This window comes from Quercus lobata, chromosome 10 (assembly GCF_001633185.2).
Source record: "Quercus lobata isolate SW786 chromosome 10, ValleyOak3.0 Primary Assembly, whole genome shotgun sequence".
Classification (NCBI taxonomy): domain Eukaryota; kingdom Viridiplantae; phylum Streptophyta; class Magnoliopsida; order Fagales; family Fagaceae; genus Quercus; species Quercus lobata.
Window position 1 is genome coordinate 49,045,630 of NC_044913.1, and position 25,242 is coordinate 49,070,871.

The following is a 25,242-nucleotide window of genomic DNA, read 5'->3' on the forward strand; positions in this document are numbered from 1 at the left end:
TTTTTATTCAAGTTTTGGAGTAAGGTGTCGTTTTTCCAAACATTAAAGGAGGGGAGTGTAATTAGCAGGAAAAAAAAAAGATTTTTTTTTTTTAAGAAACCAAAAAACATGAACGGACAGACAGTGACAAAAAAATTCAATTTAATGGACAAACAATTCACCAAAATTTTAGGATTTAGTAGTAATTGGGACACGGCACAGACACCTTCTTCGAGACACGGCTCACAAGTGCAACAAAGGCCTGGTGTTTAAGCTCGGCCGAACAGAGACAGCTTTTAGAAAGAGAGTCAACTGCAACCACAAGTCTCAAAAACAAAACCCCTAAACCTCTGCTTCTGATTTCTGCTCCTCACAGTCGCCCCAGGTCTCTCTCTCTCTCTCTCTCTCTCTCTCTCTATGTATATATACATATGTATATAAATGTATGTATGTATGTATGTATGTATGTTTGAATGTAATGATTCGATAATTGAGGATAAAAATTGTTACAGAAGCTATTGTAGTTTGTGCATGATTGTTGAGATTTTTTAGGAGCAAGAAAGAAAGCCCATGTTCTAGTTTTCAATTATGTTGTTCCTTGTTGGTTCAAATCTCTAACTTTGTGTGTTTTCTATTCTGGGTGGCACTCGTTATTTTATTTTATTTTATTTGAGCAGGTATACTTTGTTTAATTCACAAAATAAACATCCACGTTTGTGTGCTTTGTGCCTTTCAAGAACTGTTTTTTGTAATTGGAATTGGTTAAAACTAGCAGTTGTGGCCTGGTAGTTTCTAAAAACACTTTTGTTTATGTGGGTTCAAACTATTTTCAAAAAACTAAAGTAAATATATCTTTTTAAATGATACCAAACCCAACTGCATTTATTTTAGATAACTCAATAATTAGATGTATCGAAATAGGTTCGGGGCTTTAATGATAAACTGTGATTTAGCAATATGAATTTTGATTTGATGTTACTTATTAAAAGGAAAAAAAAAAAAAAATTAAAATTCATTTGATGTTGGTTGAGTTTTTTTATTTTTGGAACATTGATATCTAATTCTTGAGAAGTGCCAGTGAAAGGAACTAGTTCCTCATTAAATTCTTTTGAACCCAAAAATGAAAATCGTGGATTGTAATATGGGCAGGAGACATTTTCAGATATAAAAGTGGCTTTTATGATTAGTCTTAGGTCTGTAGCATCTGAATAGGCTTGTTAGTTGCTAAATAGGCTTGTATTGCTAGATGTTGGGCTCAAGACATGCATGGCTTGGCTCAATTGCTCATGGGAAAGATTTCTCCAAGGATGGTTTCACAGTTTCTTAGCGATGTGTCTGAATCACAGGTTGAGAAATTGAAACAGGAAATGTGTTACATTTTACATTGAAATAATTGAAGCTGATCAGAGTCATTTTTTGGGTGTATTGCGGTTAATGGTTAGACTGTTGATGGAAAAGTACTAGATGTTAATGTGAGCTTAGTCTTTTAACTTAATATGATTGTAATATTATTTTGGACTTGTTAGGCTCCGTCTTGTCTATTAATTTCCCCAAACTCAAAACAGTTTTTAAAATTGAATTGTAGCTAAACTTGCTATCAGTATAATGTTTCAAAGATTTGTGTATAGTTTTATTCAGTGTTATTATTTATGAGAGTTCTTTGTTTTTATCATCATTCCTTGTCCATGTGTAAATTTATCTGTTTTTTTTTCTGACAGACTTTTGTTAGTGGAAGATATTTAAATTTTTGTTATGGACCTGAATTACAGGGTTTTCCTGGTATTATTTTAAAGATGAAGAAGATGATAGCACTAGGCTTTGAGGGTTCAGCCAACAAAATTGCCGTTGGGGTTGTAACTTTAGATGGCACCATTCTATCAAACCCACGACACACCTACATTACCCCTCCTGGCCAAGGATTCCTTCCCCGCGAAACTGCTCAGCACCATCTCCAACACATTCTTCCATTAATCAAATCTGCTTTGAAGACTGCCCAAATAACCCCAGATGAAATAGATTGCCTCTGTTACACCAAGGGTCCTGGCATGGGAGCACCACTACAAGTTTCTGCTATTGTTGTACGGATTCTTTCACAGCTGTGGAAGAAGCCCATTGTTGCGGTTAATCACTGTGTGGCACATATTGAGATGGGGAGGATTGTGACTGGGGCAGATGATCCTGTTGTATTGTATGTTAGTGGTGGGAATACACAGGTAGTAGCATATAGCGAAGGGCGTTACAGGATCTTTGGGGAAACCATTGATATTGCTGTAGGAAATTGCTTGGATCGATTTGCTAGGGTGTTGGCACTCTCCAATGATCCAAGCCCTGGATATAACATTGAGCAGGTATGTATGTGAACATGGGTGGATTTTTTATTTTTATTTTTTATACTTTATGTAGCAGACATTATGTATAAATATATTTTGCAATGCTTCCGGGGCTTTTTTTGGGTTGCTTTTGTTGGTTTATTTATTGAATATTTTGATAAGTGCTTTATTTGTTGAATATTACTAAGAAAAAAAAAATCCTTTTCTTCATGAGAACTACTAAGATTAATATATGCATGTTTGTTGAATGTGGTCAATGAGCTGTGGTTCAAATAGCACCTCCTTCCCTTGTAAGAGTAAGGTGGAGGGTGAGGTCATGGATTCAAGACTCACGGTGCATATGTAACTTACTAATAAAAAAAGAAAAGAAAATGTGTGTGTTGAATGTGTGTAGACATGTATTTATATCTTTATTTGCTTTAGAAAGCCCTCAGACTTTGTGCAAGTTATTGTCTAAGGAGAAGAGTGAAAACTATGATGATTCATGATATCCTGTATTTCTATTGACAATCTATTAATCCTTTTTCGGGGTTTCTCTTCTTTTTACTTTGAAGATTTACCATTAGCGCCTTCATTCCATAATAGCCATAACATATTTGCTCTCTGGGGTTTCTAATTGATTACCGGCACAATGTGTAGCTATGCATTATTGAACTGGTTAAATTACTTCTGTTTTAACCAATTGGTGTAGCTATATCTGTATTGTACTTAGGAGAAATTGTCCTGTGTTTTGCTCTGTATTGAGAAATTTACCTGTGAATCATTCAAGGTAGTCAAAGGCTAAAAGCGACCTTAAGATGCCAAGGATTTGTATGGTCCAAGGTGTGAGGCGAGAAAAAGGAGCTAACCCAATAAAAGTGAGGCGGCAAATTCTAAATATAGTTATTATACATATAGAACTTAAATCATGTGTGTCTAATGTATTGAAATAGTCTCTCAAAGACGGATGTCTAGGTTGTGCCCGGATCATTTCCCAATTGTCCTTGAGGGTGGATCTTTTCAGAGAGGGAGTAGGCCGTTTAGATTTGAGAATATGTGGCTCAAGGATGAGGGTTTTGTGGATAGGGTTCGGTCTTGGTGGGAATCCTATCAGCTTCAAGGTGCACCAAGTTTTGTTTTAGCCAATAAATTAAAGCTCTTAAAAAATGATTTGAAAAGATGGAATGTGGAGGTGTTTGGTCATGTTGAAGTTCGGATAAAAAAATTGTGGAAGGACTTGAGTGTTCTTGAGAATATGGAGGATAGTCAGGGTTTATCAGCAGAGGAAATAGTAGTAGTGCGAAGAATTCGTGATGAGTTAGAAAAAGCTACTCTGTTGGCAGAAATATGTTGGAGGTAGAAATTTAGGGTTCTCTGTGTTAGGGAAGGAGACAGGAATACTAAATTTTTCTACCGTATAGCTAACTCTCACAGGAGGGTTAATTCTATTGATAGGCTTATGGTGAATAAGAAGTTGTCTTCGGACCCGGCAGCTATAGCAAATTGTATCTCTCAGTTTTATAAGCAGCTCTATTTTGAGGATGTGGCTCATAGACCTATCTTAGATGATGTGGACTTTTCTAGTATCTCGGTGGAAGATGCAAATTGGCTAGATAGGCCTTTTGAGGAGGAAGAGGTGTTTGGGGTGATCAATGATTTTAATGGTGATAAGGCACCTGGCCCAGATGGTTTTTCCATGGCATTCTTCCAGTCTTGTTGGTGTGTTTTGAAAACAAATATTATGGCTGTATTCCATAATTTTCATACTCAGGCGGTGTTTGAGAAGAGTCTTAATGCTTCGTTCCTTGCCCTTATTCCCAAGAAAGTGGATGCTGTGGAGGTAAAGGACTTTTGGCCTATTAGCTTAGTTGGTGGGATTTATAAGATTATTTCTAAGGTGTTGGCTAATCGGCTTCGTAGGGTGGCACATGGGCTTATTTCGGATTCACAAAATGCCTTTGTGAAGGGCAGACAAATTTTGGACTCCGTCTTGATTGCTTCTAAATGTATTGATAGTAGAGTGAAGTTAGGAGTTCCAGGGATGTTGTGTAAATTGGATGTGGAGAAGGCGTATGATCATTTGAGTTGGGATTTTTTAATGTATATGCTCTAACGGTGTGGTTTCTCAGAGAAATGGAGAAGATGGATAAGGTATTGCATTTCCACTGTAAAGTTTTCCATTTTGATCAATGGTAGTCCATCTGATTTCTTTGGAAGTTCTAGGGGGGCTTCGGCAAGGGGACCCATTATCTCCATTGTTGTTTGATATTGTGATGGAGGCATTAAGTCGTATGTTGGATGTGGCTGCCTCCACTGGGCAATTCTCGGGCTTTTCTGTGGGAAGTACGGCTGGTCCATCAGTGATGGTATCTCACCTTTTATTTGTAGATGACACTATGATTTTTTGTGATATTGAACCTTCTCAGATTGCTAATTTGAGGGCGAATCTTGCTAGATTTGAGGAGGTGTCAGGGCTTTGTATTAATTTGGGGAAATCTGAGTTGGTACCTGTTGGTGGGGTGCACAATTTGGAGGCTTTGGTGGGTTTGTTAGGGTGTGGGCAGTCTTCTCTGTTCTTGAAATATTTGGGCCTTCCATTAGGTGCTTGAAATATTTGGGCCTTCCATTAGGTGCTAAGTTTAAGGATTTATCTGTTTGGAATCCTATCCTAGAGAGAATGGAGAGGAGATTAGCAGGTTTGAAGAGACTGTATTTATCTAAAGGGGGTATGACACTCATTAAAAGCTCACTCTCGTCTTTACCTACATACTTCCTTTCCCTTCTTCCTTTACCAGGTAAGGTGGCAAAGCGTATGGAGAAATTACAGAGAGATTTTTTGTGGAATGGGATTGGTGGTGAACCTAAAATACATTTAGTTCATTGGGCCAAGGTCTGTAAGCCTTTGCAGGTTAGGGGGTTGGGTATAAGACGTTTGGGAAGCTTTAATTCTGCCTTGCTAGGAAAATGGTTATGGAGGTATGGCATGGAGACTGATGCTTTATGGAGGAGGGTTATAGAGGCCAAATATGGGAATATTTGGGGTGGTTGGTGTACAAAATAGGTGACAAGTCTTTATGGGGTCAGCCTATGGAGGTACATTAGAAGTGGCTGGTTGAATCTCTCTAAACTCCTTGTATATGATGTGGGGGATGGTACTAGAGTGAAATTTTGGAAGCATGTGTGGTGTGGGGATTGTACTTTCCAAGAGGTCTTTTCGGAGCTTTATTGTCTTAGTAGGTCAAAGGATTTCTCGGTGGCTGAAGTTATGGGTTGGTCTGCTGGGAGGTTTCATTGGAATGTGCAATTTCATTGTCCATCACAAGATTGGGAAGAAGAAGCCTTTGATCGGTTTATGGGGTTGGTCTATTCTTCGACAGTGCGGGAGTTTGGCCCAAATAAGGTTTGTTGGAAGCCTGTAAGGAATAAAGGTTTTGAGGTTAGAGGATATTATAGTTCCTTCTACCCTCCTACTCTTGTTTCCTTCCCATGAAGAATGATATGGCAATCGAAGGTTCCTCCAAGGGTGGCTTTCTTTTCTTGGTCTGCTTCCTTAGGTAGGATCTTAACAACAGACAACCTCCGTAGAAGACGTGTGTTAGTGCTTGATTGGTGCTATATGTGTAAGAGATGTGGGGAGTCGATGGATCATCTTCTACTTCATTGCCTCATAGCTTGAGAGTTGTGGTCTATGGTTTTCTGCTTGTTTGGTATTCAATGGGTTATACCTCATAATGTTCTCAGGTTATTTGAGGCTTGGCAAGGGAAGTTTGCGCGACATCGTCACATTGATGTTTGGAGATTAGTGCCTCATTGCTTAATGTGGTGCATTTGGCGTGAAAGGAATGCGAGCAGCTTTGAGGATTGTGAACGTTCTCTAATAGAGATTAAGTCTTTTTTCTTGCACACTCTTTTTGAATGGAGTGTGGTCTTTTCTCATTTTTCTTGTTCTTCTTTTCCTATTTTTCTTGATCGTTGTACTCTTGTCTTTTGATTTGTGCCCCCATAGTACATCCCCAATGTACTCGGCTTGACACTTTTTCTATTATAAATAATATCCTTATGTTACTTATAAAAAAAAAAGTGTATTGAAATATTATGATCAATTGTTTTTGAAATGTGTTATATGAAGAAATTAAGTCTATTAATTGATTTCAAAATAGCCTTACCTCAGTTTATGCTCTATTAATGATTCTAAAAATAATTTATACAACAAGTTTTTATAAATTAATTAGTCTAACAAAAATTTTTTACAACAAGCTTTTGTAAATTAATAATTTAACAAAAGGATTTACATTAAGCTTCTTAAGTAAAAAGAAAAATTAAATTAAATTAAATTATATAAATAAAATAAATAAAAGCTGTGGCTCTAGCCTTAGTGCCCTTTTAATGATTTAATGCGCTTGCCTTTCTTGCCTAGGCTTAAAAGGCGAGTGCCTGAGTAATGGCACCTTGCCTTAGAGCCTTTGAGGCACTCACCCGGGTGCCTAGGAAAACGCCTAGCTTGCATTTGACTTCCATGGAATCATTAGGAGACTTGCAATAAAATTCTGGTCTCTTTTATTCAATGCAATGATACTTCATTGCTAATAGCTTCCTGATGTGAATGCAATCAAGACCCAATGAGAGGGATATTTTTGAATTTGAAGATGATGTGGGAGTTAAGTATGATTTTCGGTAGGTTGGTTAGTGTATAGAAGTGGTTGTTAGTCTGAATAGGTATAGGGTTAGTGCAGGAAGAGTTTGTTGGATAGTGATGGATGGTTATGCTAGGGCCTTATTCATTTATATTGGGTTACGAGGTAAGTTTTTTTCTGGCAGTTACAATTTGTTTTTTGAAATTGCACTTTGGATTTTCTTTTTCTAATTCTATTTGGATAGAAACTATTAATTTTGAGGGTTATTTTGGTTTTGTTTGTCTGGGTTATCAACTGGTGCCCCCAAGTATATGGAGGCATTGAGGAGAGGAATTTTACTTGGTGGTAATGTTCTTTGATCTTTCATTGGTGCAAAGTTTGGTGGTTTAGGTGATCAAGTGATACAGTGCAAAATATTGCTTCTCAGATATGCAGCTGAATGGACGTAAGGTAGCTTGGGGTGGCTTTGGCTTAGGTTTAAAGTTTAGAAAAGGTTATATTGCAGTTGGGCTTGCTGGGCTTTGGCTTTGGCTTTGGTTTCTGATTCATTCAAAATGCTTGAATAGTGTTGTGGAGATACTTCTTTCTTGACATGCCTGATATTATTATTTTTTCTTCACCAGCTTGCAAAGAAAGGGGAACAATTCATTGACCTTCCCTATGTTGTCAAAGGGATGGATGTATCTTTCAGTGGAATATTGAGCTATATTGAAGCCACTGCTGTGGAGAAGCTAAAAAATAATGAGTGCACCCCTGCAGACTTGTGTTACTCCTTGCAGGTAAATTGTCGTGGTAAATTATTTGTATTTGAACTTTGCCATTCTTCATATACCAATTGTTAGGTGTTGTATCATCATGCATGTCAATTCTCTGTCTTCATTCTCTTCGTCTCAAGAGCTAACTCACCCTCTGTGGTAGGGACTTTTCTAAAAATTCCCATGTACTTCTCTCTTGTATTTTTACTTATGCATTCCAAAAAAAAAGGTATATTAATGCTGATATAGTGTGGGTTTGGATACACTTATTCTGCGTCCACGTCTGCATTTCTCTTCTTTTTTTTTTTTTGGCACGCGTTTCAGGAGCTTCATGCACTGTTATGGCTACTGTTCATGAACAGTAGCCGTAACTTTTGACTATTCTCCCGTGAACAGTGCACCCGTGCACTGCACGGAATGCACAAATTTCACTTTTCAGCAACTTTTTCATTAAAAATGGGTCTCACGGTACTATTCACATATTTAAAAATTATTTTACTACAGTATTTTCAGTTTCAGCAAAATAAGTTCTATCTAAATAGACCTATAACATATAATTGAACTTATTAATAAAATTGAAAACTGTTTGCAGGAAACTGTATATGCAATGCTTGTGAACGCAGGTTTCAGCTGAAACCAAACGCTCACATAATATATTAATACGTTGCAGGAAACTGTATATGCAATGCTTGTGGAGATTACAGAACGGGCAATGGCACACTGTGACACGAAAGATGTTCTTATTGTTGGTGGTGTTGGTTGCAATGAGCGCTTGCAGGAGATGATGAGAACAATGTGCTCAGAGCGTGGTGGAAGGTTGTTTGCTACTGATGACAGGTATTGCATTGATAATGGAGCAATGATTGCATATACTGGTCTTCTTGCTTATGCTCATGGTACGGTAACTCCAATGGAGGAATCAATCATCACCCAGCGTTTCCGGACTGATGAAGTACATGCAATCTGGAGAGAGAAAAAGGAGCCTTCTAACATGAATGGTCTCATTCAGGAAAGCAGCTAAATCTAGAAGATTTCAAGGTATGGTCTTTGTCTTTCTAATGCTGCCAGAAGAATTAAGATCAATAATTATTTAATTCTTTATTTGCATATTAGTATGAAAATATTGTAATATATGAAGCAAAAAAATGACTAAGCTATGCTGCCTTGGAATTTCAAATAGTATTTGATGCCAAACAAGAAACATACATTCTGGAATTGTACTTGTAAAAAGTACTATGTATTTCTTATTGAGTGGCTATATGTTAGTTTACAGTGATTGTATGAGTTATCCTAAGGAAATTTTGTTTTGTACTGGTAGACAAATCTTGGTTGGATATATTTTACCCAGTGATTGAAGGACTTGGAAAGATGCGTAGGCTTAACTATCCTAACCTTTCAGGATAGGGCTAATGATATTGTGGAATCAAGTATTATGCTGATAGATTCTACCATGGTAGTTACTAGGTGAGAACATAGTAGAAGAACTTGCCAACCAGCTTGAGTTTTGTGGAAACAGAGTATATGATTCTCCAAATTCTGATAGTTAATGGAATTTGCAAATTATGAAAACCCAGGCCAACTACCTACTGGTTCTTTTATTTTATTGACACAGAAAATGACCTACTCAAATTAAAGGAACTGAGACAAGAGCCTGTTTGTTTTAATGTCTCTGATTTAACTTTCAAGTCTTAGAGAATTCCCTGTTTCAGTTAATTCTTCTGTTCTACATGGCTAGTATGCATTCCATTCAAACTAGTTGGTCAGGTTTGCAGGTGGGGTAGGTATTAGTGTGTCATATACTTGATATTTATCGTTGACTTTCCTCTATTAGAACTTGGGGTCTGCAAGAATTGAAGCAAGTACCTAATACAATGTATGGGAACCATAAATCCTAGGCCGTTTTACACTTTTAGAGGTCAAATTACACCTTACTATCCTAAACTATTTGAATGCATAATTTGTACCCTAAACTATGATCCTTGTTACACTTTGCACCCTGATGTTAGTTTCACGGTTAAGTTGGATGAAAATATGAAGCATGTGACTTGCACGTGTGTATTGCTTAAGTGGCACAAACTTAAAAGACCAAAATCCCCCCTCTTCCCAATCATTTACAAACCCTTTTCTTCTTCTTTTTTTCTTCTTTTTCTTTTTTCAGATCTCTCTCAAATGCGTATCAGCCCCTTTCTACAAATCATAATCCTTGCAATCCTAAAATCCCCAAATCAAAATCATCTTTGGCACCACCACTGCTCCACCACCGTTATTCCTGGAAGCACATCAAATGATGATAGAGAAATTCAGTTGAAAAGCATTGTACATAATCCATTTATTAATACCCTAAAAATTGAATTCAAGTGCCCTTGTTACACACTGCAAGAGCACGAATTGCAAATTACGTTCATGAAAGTGAACATTATTTACTTATTTTACTTCGCAGATTGGAGTTTATGACTTTGTTCTAGAAATTGTTCAAACACGGAGGCCTCCATCAATCTGAAGAGTGAACATTGTCCTATATTGTATTATCAAATAGTTTAAATTGGAAGAAGTGGAGTGGAGCAATTGAAACTATTTTCACGTACAGGTAAGCAAAGTCCTTCCCTAGGTATCAGGAAGAATGTCAGTTGTCATCCATATCTGCACAACTCCCATCCTTGAAGCACACCAAAGAGACCACGATACCAATTATAAAAATATGAATGGAAAAAAAAAATACTAGGTGGTAGAGCAATAGTGCCATGGTGGTAGAGCAGTGGTGGTGCCGAAGATGACTTTGATTTGGGAATTTAGGGTTGCAGGGATTTTGATTTGAAGAGAGGGGCTAAATGGAGAAAAAAAAATTTTAATTTTTTTTAATTGATTGGGAAGAGTGGGTTTTCAGTCTTTTAAGTTTGTGTCACTTAAGCAATACACATATGCAAGTCATGTGCTTCATATTTCCGTCCAACTTAACAGTAAAACTAACTCCAGGGTGCAAAGTGTAACAATGGTCATAGTTTAGGGTGTAAACTGTGCATTCAAATAGTTTATGGTGCAAAGTGTAATTTAAGGCATAGTTTAGGGTGGAAAAATGTAATTTTCCCCACTTTTAGAACATGGACCAATAACATATAGCAAACATACCACACACCAATAGTTATTTTATTTACTGTGAGTCAGACAGGTTATGTCATTGACAAATTCATTTTCCTAGTGGGATGTGCAACTACAAAACATAGCCACTTTCAATTAGTGAAAATTGATAATAGACATGAAGAAAAATAGGAGAAAACATTTTTCTATCTCCTTATTTAAGTAAGATTTCACTCAGATTACTTACCCAAAAATGATTTGGCTCAGATTGAATTGATCCAAACAGACACAAATGTTAGTGTATTTGTATACTTTAAGCTTCCACCTTCAACAACAACTGCTGCATTTGTGTTGACTCCATCAACCACCAGCATCATCTGTTAAGCTGTAACATGAACCAACATAAGACTTTTTAAATGTTTTGCTATAATTTTTCTTTTCATTAGGCCTTGAAATGAATTGGCAGAAGGTTATGTAAATAAAATATTCATTTATGTAAGATTTTCATTTCTATTTCAATGTTCCCATGGTAACTAATGGATCTTGTGTTTACAGGTTTTGACTATTTATGATGGCTTGGGAGAACAAATCTCATTGTGTGCCAGACTTGAAGGACCTCAGATGGCATAGTATATTGTACCATCAGGTTCATCAATTAAATATGAAATTAATTTGTCAAAAAACTTATTTTTATTTCAACAATGACACTTATTTACACAATCTCCCTCTCTGTGTGTCCTACACACCCCCCCCCCCCCAAAAAAAAAAAAAAAAAAAAACTCCATTATCAGAGGATTTCATCAAACTTTGACTGATACTTTTTCCTTTTGAAATGGAAAGATTGTGAGAAATTATTTGTTGAACTTGTTGGTACATGAGTTTTTCTTGTAAGATTGTTCGTTGCATAACTTTTAGGGATTCTGGTTTGAGGTTTGAAGAGTAATCTGTATCACTCCTCTAGTAGCATATGTTTTTCAAACCTTTTTAGAAAACCTAGATATCTTTTTTCCCAAAAATATAATCCGGATGTCTTTGGAATAACCATTAATGTCTATTGAGACTTTTTGAGACCATTCTTTCCTGCCCTAATTTCAAGTGAGCGTTTCACAAACTCTAAGCAGGTGCAATTCTATCATTAGTCATGCAGAAATGAACTTCACGAGTGCAAGAGAATTTGTAAACCAAAGGAGACGGATTTCCAAAGTGTATTCTGTCTGATGGAAAGTAAAGGTTCCTCAACAATGCTCTTGGGGTTGGAGAAAAATCCTAAAAATTAGATAGATAGTGAGATTAATTATCAAACTCCAGGTTGGTGATGTTTCTATGATCTTTTCATGGAATGACAACTGGCATCTGGATGACCATTTGTACTCAAGTATGGACATGGAGAAGTGTATGATGCTGGTAGTTCTGCCACTGCCAAACTGTCAGCTATTATTAGTCATCAAACATGGTCATGGTTTGCCTGCTAGATCTGAAAATCTTTCAAGTATGCAGATCATGCTGCCAAAGGTTGTTATTGGTGAATTGGATTGGTGACTTGGGTTCATACAAAATCAGGTTGTTTTACATGTGCTTCATCTTGGGAACACATCAGTTGTAAGTCTCCTATTCTCTGTGGTGAATTGGTAGAAATTGATTTGGTTTCCACAATTAACTACTAGGCATGCTTTCATCTGTTGCTTGCAATTGAGGACATGTTTCTTACAAGAGATAGATTGGCTTAAGAAGGGGGGGGGGGGGGGGGGGTGGGGTGGTGGTTTAGTGTGTTGTGCCCACTGTGCAGAGAGGCCATTTTTTCTTTGAGCGCCCTGCTTCAAAACGAATTCAGAGAATGATCATGGGTTTCAGTTTACAAGATAACCCAGAGATAAATTGGCAAAAGATAGTTGGGTGGGCTGGAGACAGTTGGAAGAGGAAGAGTTAAAAAAAGTTCTGACTTTTAAGCTTGGACTTGGTGCTACTGTTTACCATATTTGGAAGCTGAGAAATCCTGTTCTGCATAAGGGCTGCATTAATTATGAGGAACAGGTAATTTCTGCCATTTGGAAGCTAGTGAAAGCTAGAATTGAGTTTAAAAATTCATTTCATCCTACAGATCAGATCAGAGAGATATGTTGTAGGTGGGGTTTCACTGTAAGTTTACTTTTAGGCATGCCTCCTGTTAGCCATTCTGTTTAGGTGAGGAGTTTGTGGTGTATTGTGTCTGCTGATTATCAGCTTGCTCTGTATTGTATTTTTTATCAGCTTTATTCAGTGAAATTCACTTGATTATCCATAAGCAAAAAACAATCTAACTGCTGAATCAGGCTTTGGTTTCACATGACTGGGTTTTGGGTTTGGTATTAACAAGCTTTCAAACCTCTTTCATTCCGGATATTCTCTGGAATCCTGATTTTTTATTTTTTTTTGTATTGACTTGACTAATCTTAGTATCTACACATCTTCATCAAAACCATTTTTTTTTTTTTTTTTTTGTTATAATTTCTGGAGATATTGAAACCGGTAGGTTATGGAATGAAACGTCACTCTGAAGGTATAACAATAAGAGTCAGCAAAATTTAGACAGAATAAACTATTCTGCCATGGAGATTTGATGGTATTTTTTTTTTTAAATTTCCACATGTCATGAAAACCCACGTGCTCTGTGACTGGAGCAAAGAGAAGCCCAGTGATTAAGATTAAGATTTGGTTTAAGTTAGTGTAATGTTTGTTGCACACACTGATGTTTTCAGATATATTTAGGGAGTGTAAATGCATGTGTGCAATAGAATTTTACCTTAGTTTAAACCACTATAAAATGTCATTATTGCAACACTTGATAACTAGACCACTGCCACTATAAAATGTCAAACTCATGTCATGTTACAATTATAGGCAACGATTAATTCAGATACCCCTGGATAATTCAAATACCCCCTGATTAAGATCCGGTGTCTCTGATGCAATAACAATAAATTGTTGACTTAAGATTGAAAGTTAGAAAAAACAATTTTCAATCTCAACCATTAAATAAAAAAATATTAAAAAGAAGTAAAAAGTTAAAGTTAAAAATGTAAAAAAAATTTGTGAAAGAAATGGGGTAATTGCAGGTGTAATTGCATTTAGGAATTGCACCTAATCTCAGTCCATCCCCTATTTAGTAATTTACTCTTTTTTCCTTGCAAATACCTGTTGACAACTGTTCAATGTTTCTGCATTAAATTAATTTTATTATTTGTCATGATCAATGGAGGTGAAGGGTAGGAATGGAGGTGACATGTAGATAATTCTAATTTCCAAGCATTTAACACCTGAAATTTTTAGTCTCTATAAATTGAATTTTAAAAGGACTAATAAACAACCGTTGTCACTAGTCAAAAGTTTTTTTCGCTTAACTAGCATGTTTTGGTGTTTCAAATTGAGACATCCAAATTTCAAATGTATATGGTAGCCATCTAAAAAAAACCGTTGTCACTATCAATAGTTTTCCCTCATTATAGTCCTCAAGACCAATGGGCAAAGTCCATGAATTATATAATATATAATGGGTTTATATTGTAGTATTATAGAATTTAACAGTGATGATGCAATTAGTTTTATTTATCACCTTTTTAACAATTCAACGAATCTTCATAGCTATAGTGGCTTTTAGTTTCTCAAGACTAATTAAAATTTTGAGCAACCCTAATCACCTAGAATTTAACGTAGTGATTATCCGTTAGCATTTCCCTTTTATTTATCACCGTTTTCACAATTCAACGAATCTTCATAACTATTGCCTTACATAATGGGGCTAACACAGTCTGTATGTTCATTGTCCAAATTTTTAAGCAGATAACCTCAGAATTAAAAGTACTTTAGCACACAATTCTCCATGGAAAACATGTTGTCCTCATTATGGGACGTACTTGCAGATGGTAAATTCTATGATTGGCTGAAATCCATGATAGAAACAGGTTTGAAGAAATTGTCTGTCAAGATCAATGATTGGCTTGCTAGAGCAAGACGCTTTTGGGACAACTTCGCTGAAAATTTAAAGGAAATAATTATTAAAGCAAAGTTAGCATTTGATATGGAAATCAGGAAGGTTTCGGAAAAAATGAGCTCAGTGAAGACTGAAGAGGGCCTTATGCTCTTCGGCACTATCACTGAAGGAAAACTCATTCAATTGAAACATTTGGTGGGTTCAATGGTCAAATGCATGCTTAAGCTGGTTGAAATTTCTTTGAAGAACTTCTTTTACATAATGAAAGAAGTTGCAAAGGTCACTTTAAAGCGGTGCAAAGAGATTAATGACAATGGCAATAAGGTTCTTAAAATTTGTGAACTTCTAATTGGTTTCTTTGAACTGCTCGTAATATTGGGGCTGGCTTAAGAATTTGAGAGAATGCGGAAAGAAGGCAGCCCACTTTGTCTATGTTGTGCTAGTTCATTTGTTGAATGCCATTTTCTAATCTTGGCACGGTCCATGTTCGTCTATGGTTTTATTAGGCCATGTGTGATGAATGTCTCAAGGCATTTCTGAAATCGTATGCTACTGTCTTTTATGTTACAATTTTCTTGTCAAAGTTATCTTTTAGATTGAAGAAATCTTTTATTTAGAAACCATGTTTTTTTTTAGAATCATTTGAATCCACATTATTTTATGTTCTGAAAATTCTATGAGATTTCAATAATTTGAAGATCCTTAATTGTTGTCTTGGGATACTTGAAATACTCAACTTAATTTCAATATGAAACCCAGTTAAAGGGGTGAACTAAAGTAGTCATATAGTGGCCAAAATTATTTCATAATCCAACATATTTTAAATGTATTCTTGCATCAGATGTATCAAGAAGTAGCCAATGGTTTTGTAATTGAATTGACACATTCTCATGTACAAAGTGCTTAGAGTCAAAGGAGAAAAGGCTTGAGCTGCAGGGTTATCAATATGTTGTAATTATCTCTTTCAAAAAAAAAAAATGTATCTCTTTTAACAACAATGACTCATTAAGTTTTTACTAGTTTTTATTTGGGTCTATCATTAACATTATTATTATTTTTTATTTACCATTAAAAACTAGCTATCTGGGTATGTTCTTAATTTTTTTTATTATTATTAGAATTATCATAAACCAAAAGGCCACTTGGTATTAAAAACTGTGGCAAGTGCATGTTGTTCAATTAGTTGATAAACCAAAAGGCCACTTGGTATTAAAAACTATGGCAAGTGCATGTTGCTCAATTAGTTGACACATTTTGATGTCTTTAATATTTTTTATTTAAATTTCCTACCCTAAACTATCAAATTATCAAAAAAAAAAAAAAAAAAAAAAAAAAAAAGGACATGCACCTTCATAGAGTTATAACCGGGGCAAAATGTACAAATGCCCTTTTCGCACAAATTATATAGTCTTCTGCCTCTTTCCTAAATTAATTAGGGAAATACCTGTCTTTTGTAACTCGATTTTCTAAAAATTGAGTTTCAACTTAAAACTCAATTTTTGGACAATCAAGTTATAACAAAAAAAAAAAAAAAAAAAAAAAAAAAAAAAAAAAATCGTTGGAACTCAAGCTCCATGAACTCAAGTTCCATGCAATTTTTTAAAGCCCTATAGTGGTGTTTTAAAGTCCTATAGTGGCATTTTAAAGCCCTATAGTAGCGTTTTAAAACATGCAATTTTTTTTTTAAAAGTCTGATCGCTCCATAGAGAGCCCTATAATGGCGTTTTTAAGCCTTATAGTGGCGTTTTAACATGCAAGTTTTTTTCTTATGTCTGATTGCTCCATTAGGGAGCCCTATAGTGGCATTTTTTTATGGAACTCGAGCTCTATGAACTCGAGTTCCATGCAATTTTTTTTGTTTTTTTATATTAGGTTTTACCTATAGCAGCGTTTCATGGAGGCCTATAGTGGCGTTTTTTATGGAACTCGACTTCCATGCAATTTTTTTTTTCTTTTTTTTAAGTTTGATCGCCCCATACTCGACTTTCTACAAATTGAGTTACAAAAGAGAGGTATTTCTCTAATTAGTTTAGGAAAGAGGCAGAAGGCTATATAATTTGCATGAAAAGGGCATTTGAACCCCACTTGTACTTAAATAATAATAATAATAATAATAATAATAATAATATAGTAGATATCTTTACATGAACATGAATAGCAATCATTATAAATTTTGTTCCAATCCCATTCTAGTTTAGGAAAGGATTCTCCCAGTGCTAATCTAGTATGATGTCTTTGAAAATTTTTTAAGTACTAGAGTATGGAGAAATGGTCATCGCTTCTCTTACATTTATGGTGGACCTATCATAAATTTAATGAGTGGATCCCACCATGAATAGGGATGTCAATTGTTACTCGACCCACAGGTACGGGCCCAGCTTGACCTTAGTAGGTCGAGTTTTACCCGAGCTGATAAATAGTAGGGTTGGGTTTGGGATTTTAAAATAAAACCCGAAGCGAGTTTGGGTCAGGTCCGGGTTTTTGCAGTACTCATCCCGAACTTGAACCCAACTCGTTTAGAATAAAAGTAAAATTACAAAAAAAAAAAAAAAAAAAAAAAAAACCTATATATATAACTTATAACAAAACCTAACCCTAACCTCTCATTTTCTTTCAATTCTCTCTCATCACACTCAACCGCTACCTTTCACCTTTCTCACTCTCATTTTCTCTCAGCCGCCCCTCACCTAGTCACCCTCACCCTCACTCTCATCACGTGGTGGTTGCTGTTTGTCATGGTGGAGCACGAATCTTGTGGTGGTTGTTGTTTGTCACAGAGGAGCATGAGATTGTTAGATCGGAGAGAGATGTGATGATTGGAGGAGCTCTTGGTCGTGTTGAGGTTAGGCGAAGCCCAAAGGTGGGATTGATGGCTGAAACCACCACCGATGGAGCCTTGGTATTTTTTTTTTTTTGGGGGTCATTTCCTCTCTTAAAGCTGTGAATCTCGAGGTTTTTCTTTTTTTTTTTTTTAATAATTTCATTAATGAATGTTTATTATTTACAATTTATTTCTTTGTTAAATGTGAGTTTGTGTTGGTGATTTTCTGTGTTTGTGATAGGATTTGTGTTACTATTTTTTTTTTTTTAATAAATATTTTAAGATTGGGTTGGATTGAGCCACGGATTAAGGGCTTTAGATTAGGCCCAAAAGTGGTTGGATAGGGCCCGTAGGGGCCTAATGGGGCGAGTTTGGAGTTAAAAAAAAAATCGTTTATTAAACAAGCCAAGCTCGGGCAATGGAGGAGGGCGAGTAGGTCGAGTTCAAGCATAAAAAAAAACCTGCCTCAAATCCAATCCGTTGTCATTCCTAACCAAGAATGTGAGAGGAGAGAGCACAATTCTCCGTATTCCAGGAGTACCTAAGAATTACTTAATATCTCCAAACATGACAGCAAGATTCACTTCAAAGCTCATAAATAACCAATGGTCGTTACTCTAAAGAAAATAAGTCAATTTATCAATCTCAATCAAAGGTCAAAATTTCTAAATAGCTATTTATTTTATTAAATTATGTAGGAAAATATTGTATTAGATAGCCTTTTGCGTTACTTGAACATTGAATTCATAAATTTACTTCCAATAAAAGTTACACATTTTTAATTATTTAAGTTCATTTAGACTACAAATTATCCCTTAAGGAGTTGCAATCATCCATAGGTAACTCTAACAATATATGTTCTCTTATCATTAATTACTAGTAGGGTGATAAATACTTTTATTATACTTGTTCATCACAATTTTTATCCAGTAGTTTCTTTGAAAACCTTTAAAATAGGTTTTTATATTTAGTATATTGTGACTTTTGGATCATTTTTTTTACTGTATTCTTTTAAAACATATTGCATTGTTTAGAGTATACTTGACTTTTATGAAATGAAAAATGTTAACATAAAAACTATTAGGAATCCTTGTTCTAAATTCACCTTCAAAATAAGAAAATTTCTGAAGTGTATAATAATTGATGGCTAAGAAGTTTCTAAGAAAACTTATGGTGGTGATGATGGATTTGATCATCCTTATTCTCGGAGACGTGGGAGCTAATGACCTTACTCCACCTCTTTCCATTTCTCTTCACATCCAATCTTGACTCATCTTCCTTCTAAACTTGATAGCAATCAAGGACCAGTTTACGCTTGCCTTGAAAAGGGCATTGAATTGTGTATGAAGCGTAGACAAAAACCCTATTATGTCCGAGATGAAATGTGTATTACCAGGTGTTTTCTAATCTGCCTTCATAAATTCAGGAAGCTTAAAGACAAAGTGCATAAGAAGGCTTATGAAGGCTTTGACGTATGCGACAAACATAAGAATCACCTTGCACGCGAAGCTAGTATACAAGATTGGTATTACAACCATATCAACGATAAAGTTTGAAAGTATTGACTATTGAGACATTATTATACACAAAGTAAAAGATGGGTAAATACTCTCTCTCTCTGTGCGTCTGTGTGTGTATTTTTGGAATAACATCTGGTTTGCATCGCATACAAAACCAAAATTGTGGAAGGCTAAAAGGATTTACGTCTACAAAACAAGATAATATATGTACTTTGAGTTTTAGATTGATAGTTTGAAACACATACCTTGTTATAGTGAAAATCAGAACAAACTTGAGAAAGGATTTGGAGAAAACCTTCAAATTTTCATCTCAATTCCACAGTTGCCTTAGAGAGTGGGCACTAAAAAATAATTGTTTGTTTTTATTTTCGATAAGTTCTTCAAGAGAATAACTCCACTTTTCTGAAAACGAAAGTACGTGGATATAAATAAATAAATAATAAAGAAAAATAAAAAGACTGGCAGTTATTTTTATTTAAAATAAATAACTATTTTCCTTTCCTTTTTCTGACAAAATTATCTAATTAATAAATTAACTAGTTTTCTAGACTTTTGGTTTGTGCCTTCAGATAGGGTCAGAGGATGTACTAAAGCTCTAACCCAATGTGCTTTGAGCCTCTTGTTAACTCTTAATATACTCAAAATTACCATTAATTATATTAACAGTACTACGGAAATATAATTATACTCTAGGCTTTAGTCCCAAGACTCTATTATATTATCACTCGATCCCTCCACGAAATCATCCGTAGTGAAATAAATTCATAAAATGGCTATCACTTAATCACTATTTTATTCCTTAAGTCCACGGTTTAATATTTAATTATTCTTATGTTTTATGAAATATAATTTCATTAAATATAAATTTAGTTTAGTAATTATTTATTAAAGCGGTTGAGCCCAACACTTTGAATAACCAAATTCTCATTAATATCTCAATGAGATATGTGTTTCATGTATTTAGAAAGAGATTATAGATTTCGTCTTGAGAATAAGTGTTCCCTCAATAGTATTAAGATTTTTCCCAACATGTTAAGGTTTTACCGTTAGATTAAGATTTCATTTATTATATGTCAAAGCAGTAAACAATTCAAGATCGGTGAGAGAATTGAGAGTATGAAAATAGAAGTAGTAAAATTTATTATTTAGGTGACAATACAAAGTGGCCCATTTCTATTTGTCTTACATACTTATGACACACCAACACATTAACTAAAAGTCTCTACTTCCATGATCAAAGACAAATTATCTTAGTTAATTTCTCATTGTAGTGCTAAATATCTTAGTTGAGTTCATCATTGACTAAAAATTAGGGTTTTGAGTTTATAAAGAACTTGTGATTTATATTTTCCATAATTAAATTATATAAATTGCAAACATTGCACCTAATAGACTATAAAATAATATTCGATTAGTTCTTGTACATACAACTCATATAATTAAACATTTAGTTAATCATGTTATGCCATATAAATTAAATTAGAGCACAACTCCTAACACGTGTGTGTATGCCTTTCTTTGTGGATAAGAAAACGCGCTTGCATGAGAAATAGAACCATGACCAACCAATACCATTTTGTTGGTTCAAGCCACTTACATTAAACCTTTACCAAACATGGGCAAGCCCTAATTGCTATTTTTTTTTTAAAAAAAAAAAAAAAAAAAAAACTTACTATGGATTTTGAAAATTTGTTTGGATTGGAGTGGAAGGTAAGAGTTTGAGTTATGTTGTACAAGAAAGTGGTCTTATTTTGTAGACAATGTTTTAGTGAGAGTTAGAGCTGTATTTTTACCAGATTGTCCTTTAGTTTGTTTCTACTTAAACATAGGGGTATACGGGTATTTTTGAACCAAAAAAATGAGGATCCCAAATAGGGGAAGCCCCTTAAATAGTAGTGTGTGTGTGTGTGTGTGTATATAGCCTCAGCACACGCGCTACCCACGTGCGATGAAGCTCTTTTTTTATTTTGAGTTTAATGTAATTTTTCAATTTAAATTTATCTATTGTTAGTAAGGTTACACAGGAAGAAATTTTTAAGAAACTAAAATTTAGGATTTGAAATGGAGTAAACTCAACTGCTGGTTTAGTGTTTGCTACTTTTTAGGAAAAAAAAATGTATCAAACATGCTTGAGATTTATTTAAATAGAGGGGTGCAAAGTTTTAGGAAAAAAGTTTATCTAGTAGTTTTTTTTTTTTTTTTTTTTTGAATTTTTTTTTTAATTTTGTTGAATTACAATTTTAACCCCATTTTTTATTTTTTAAAATAAAAATTATCTAATTAGATTAGGGATCCTCTTAATATATAACTAGCCTTATTACTTGCGCTCTGCACATGTGATAAGGCTTTATTTATTTATTTTGAGTTTAATGTAATTTTTCAATTTGAATTTATCTATCGTTAACGAGGTTACACGGGAATGAATTTTTAAGAAACAAAAATTTAGGCTTTGAAATGGAGTAAACTACTGATTTAATGTGTACTAGTTTTTAGGAAAAAAAAAAAAAAAAGTATCAAATGTGCATGAGATATATTTAAATAGAGTGTGCTAATTTTTAGGAAAAAGGTTTCTCTAGTGGCTTTTTTTTTTTTTTTTTCAATTTTGTTGAATTACAATTTTAACCTCATTTTTTATTTTTTAAGAATAAGGATTTTCTAATTAGATTAGGGGTATTTTTGACATTTTCTTAAGCTATAACTAACTTTTTGAATCCTTTTAATATATTGAAAAGATATACTACTATTTAAGGGGCTTGTTTGGAAATGACATTTTCTTGGTTTAGCCCTAAGTTTAGGTAGAGAAAAAAAATTAAAGGATAATTTCGTAAAAATACATATCTAACTCCTTCTAAAACTTTGCCTATAATACAGGATCACCTTTTAGTTTTCAAATTGCTTTTATTCACTTATAAAATAGTTAAAAAAAAAAAAAAAAAAAAAAAAAAAAGGCATAGACCCTTATCTTCAGTGAGAAACCCATCACTCCGTTTCTTTTCAATTTTCATTTTCTACTTTGAAGATTGAAAATTGGTTTTATTGTTTGAGAAAACCATCACTCCCATGGGTCAAGCTAGGGCCAACTTTGTGGTTGAGTGCACTATTTTTTTTACCAAAAGGAAAAGGTTGCTGCCCATTTGAAGGTTTGGCATTTCTCTTTTATTCAGTTTTAAGAAACTGTGTTATACATCAAAAAATGTGTTTGTGTTTTAATATCATATGGGGTTGTAAAAATCAGTGATTTTCTTAGTTTTTTAATAAAATTCAATTGGGTTTGTTTTCAAAATACTTTCTTGTAATTTGTTGATATTAATTGACTACACAAGAACAATAGTACACCTTCCTTTATTTGGAGATGATGGGAGGAAAAAACCAACACGAAACATAGTAACATTAAGAGACTACCAAACTGGTAAGAAAGCTTAAAAATTGAATTCTTCACAGTCATTCTTAGTCTCGAACAATGGAGAAAGTGGTTTGCAAGTAGTGTATCTCTCTCACTCTAAGTATGATTTTTTATTTTTTTTTTATTTTGTGTTATGGTAATGGGTTTTCATAGGTACATTTTGTGAACAGATATGTACATTTCTCATTTGTTTTTACTTTCATGTTATTATTGGCTCCTTAGATTACTACTTGCTATTTGTAATTAAGGAGGCCCGGAAGTTATTCAACAAAATATCCCATTGGATGAGTACTTTTTTTCCCCCTACTATCTTGTTTAGATTTCTATATCAATTATATTCATTGGTGAAGAGGATCAAATTAAGGTAGATGACTTGTCCAAAAGGCCTCCCATAGGCAACGGTACTAAGATAATAGATGATCAAAACTTAAGGACAAGACGACGGGTTAATACGCCGGACGAAGAATATACAAGACAGATGGATCTTTCATAGTGGACAGATTCTAGCTATACGGACAAAAAGGGGATGAATATCAAGGCCATGCGGCACCTACATGGCTTAAGTGGTTTCCAAGGAACCCCAAATGGAAATGTCTTGCACCCTACGATTATCCCTAGTCAATGGAATCCTTGTATGAGAAGAATCCCGCAAAATACGTACATTTATGAGGATCTTCCCCACAAGCAAACATCTTCTTAGTCAAGAAACGAAGGTCGATTCTATACTACTATAAAAACCCAAAACTCTCAAAAAACAAGGTATGTATAATTTACCTCAACTCTGGCACTCTAGAGTTGTGAAAGTTCTCTAATTTAACTTTCGGAGGATCTTTGGCCGGTACCACACCGGTACTCTCTATAGGGTTTTTCTTCTTCTTATTTGTTGTGCAAATTTTGTCCAGGGCACGTGAGGACCGTGCAGCTTATTGATGATTTTCGACATCATCAGTTGGCGCCATCTATGAGAATGAACGTAGTAAAAGTCATACTACCACTTCCTGGACAAAGAGTTGTATGGTACTCGCTTGATGGCAACCAACAACAAAAACAAAGACGAACCATGCACTATTGCCCTTGAAAGACAAGTACAGACCTTAGCCGCTGCTGTGGAGCACCTTACTAGGCAAAATCACAACCTGGAGGAACAGCTACGCCAAAGGGATGCTGGGCCCAACTGTCACAGAGAGGAGCAAGAGGGCACCAGCGCTGAAAGGAGGGACCGAGAAGGACCAGAAGGTAGCAATGCCCCAAGCAAACAAAAATGACAAGATACTAGCCATCCATCCATCGCAGATACAGCACCACCATATATGAGATGCAGATGATGAAAGAGAGGATGGACTTTATGATGAACGCCCTTAAGAGGTGGGTGTCAAACGACCTTGACGAGCTGGTTCACCAGACGGACTTGCCATTCACAGCACCCGTCACTTCATTCCCCTTTCTTGCAAAGTTTCGTATGTCGCAGATAGAGGCCTACAACGGGTCTAAAGACCCCTTAGATCATTTGGAGTCTTTCAAAACCTTGATGCACCTGTAAGGCATGGTGGATGAGATCATGTGCCGAGCTTTTCCAACTACGCTGAAGGGTCTCGCAAGGGTATGGTTCAGCAAGTTGACACCAAACTCTATCAGTACTTTCAAGGAGTTGATAGCATAGTTTGCCTCACACTTTATCAAGGGGCACAGGTATAAAAAGTCCACTGCGTGCCTAATGAACATAAAGCAACGGGAGGATGAAACGCTGAAATCTTATATAACCCGCTTTAACAAGGAGGCCCTCTCGATTAATGAAGCTGACTACAAGATACTAGTGGCTGCATTTACCAATGGGTTACGGAAGGGGAAGTTTCTGTTTTCCTTATACAAAAATGACCCAAAAACCATGTTGGACATACTTTACAAGGCTACTAAGTACGTGAATGTGGACAACGCATTGTTGGCTCGAGAAGAGAAGCCCAAGAAGAGGGAAAGACAAGAAGATACACAGCAAAATAGGGGATGGAAGATGGTTAGGACCGGAGACCGACAGGAGGATAGGCACCCCAAACCCCCCACTGGGAGGTTCACAAGCTTCACCCCGCTGACTGCCACGATCAACCAAGTCTTGATGCAGATCAAGAACGAAGGAGCCTTCACATTTCCTAGCAAGCTAAAAAGAGATCCCAGTAAGAGGTCTAAAGATAAGTACTGTCGTTTTCACCGTGATCACAATCATGATACGTCCAATTGCTATGACTTAAAGCAGCAGATAGAAGCTCTTATCAAACAAGGAAAGCTGCAAATGTTTGTTAGCAAGGAAAGGATAGACCCACTGCAAAAGCATGCTGCTTGGAGGGAAAACAAGCGTCCTAGGCCCCCCTAGGAGACATAAGGATGATCGTAGGGGGAACCACAGCTTCCAGTTCATCTAGGAAGGCATGAAAACCTACCTACGGATGATTCAAAATGTCTAGTTGACGAGCTTTATCCGAAAGATGGCACGGATTAACAACCCTGTAATTGGGTTCATAGAAGAAGATGCTTGGTGTCTCCACCATCCACATGACGATGCACTCGTGGTTAGCATACGGGTAGGGAACTACAACACCCATTGGGTCCTTGTAGATAATGGGAGCTCTACTGATATCCTCTACTACTTGGCGTTCCAGGAAATGAGAATTGAGAGAGAACAGTTGGTTCCAACCAATGCATTGCTCGTTCGATTCAGAGGGACAACAGTATACCCCTTTGGTGCAGTCACTTTGCCTGTAAAAGTCAGTGATTACCCTCAATAGAT

General features: G+C 35.5%; 2 protein-coding genes across 2 annotated transcripts; both read left to right on the forward strand.

Moving 5' to 3' along the window:
* The first annotated feature begins 158 nt into the window (after nt 1-158).
* Nucleotides 159-11,773, forward strand: LOC115963810 (probable tRNA N6-adenosine threonylcarbamoyltransferase). The gene is made up of 5 exons (XM_031082978.1): nt 159-364; nt 1,749-2,327; nt 7,546-7,701; nt 8,348-8,715; nt 11,308-11,773. Exons 2-4 carry the CDS (start codon nt 1,773-1,775, stop codon nt 8,696-8,698), a joined length of 1,062 nt encoding a protein of 353 aa, XP_030938838.1. The 5' UTR covers nt 159-364; nt 1,749-1,772; the 3' UTR covers nt 8,699-8,715; nt 11,308-11,773.
* A 12,404-nt stretch (nt 11,774-24,177) lies between these two features.
* On the forward strand, nt 24,178-24,828 carry LOC115964893. Its single transcript, XM_031084123.1, has one exon. It carries the CDS (start codon nt 24,178-24,180, stop codon nt 24,826-24,828), a length of 651 nt encoding a protein of 216 aa, XP_030939983.1.
* Nucleotides 24,829-25,242: the final 414 nt, after the last annotated feature.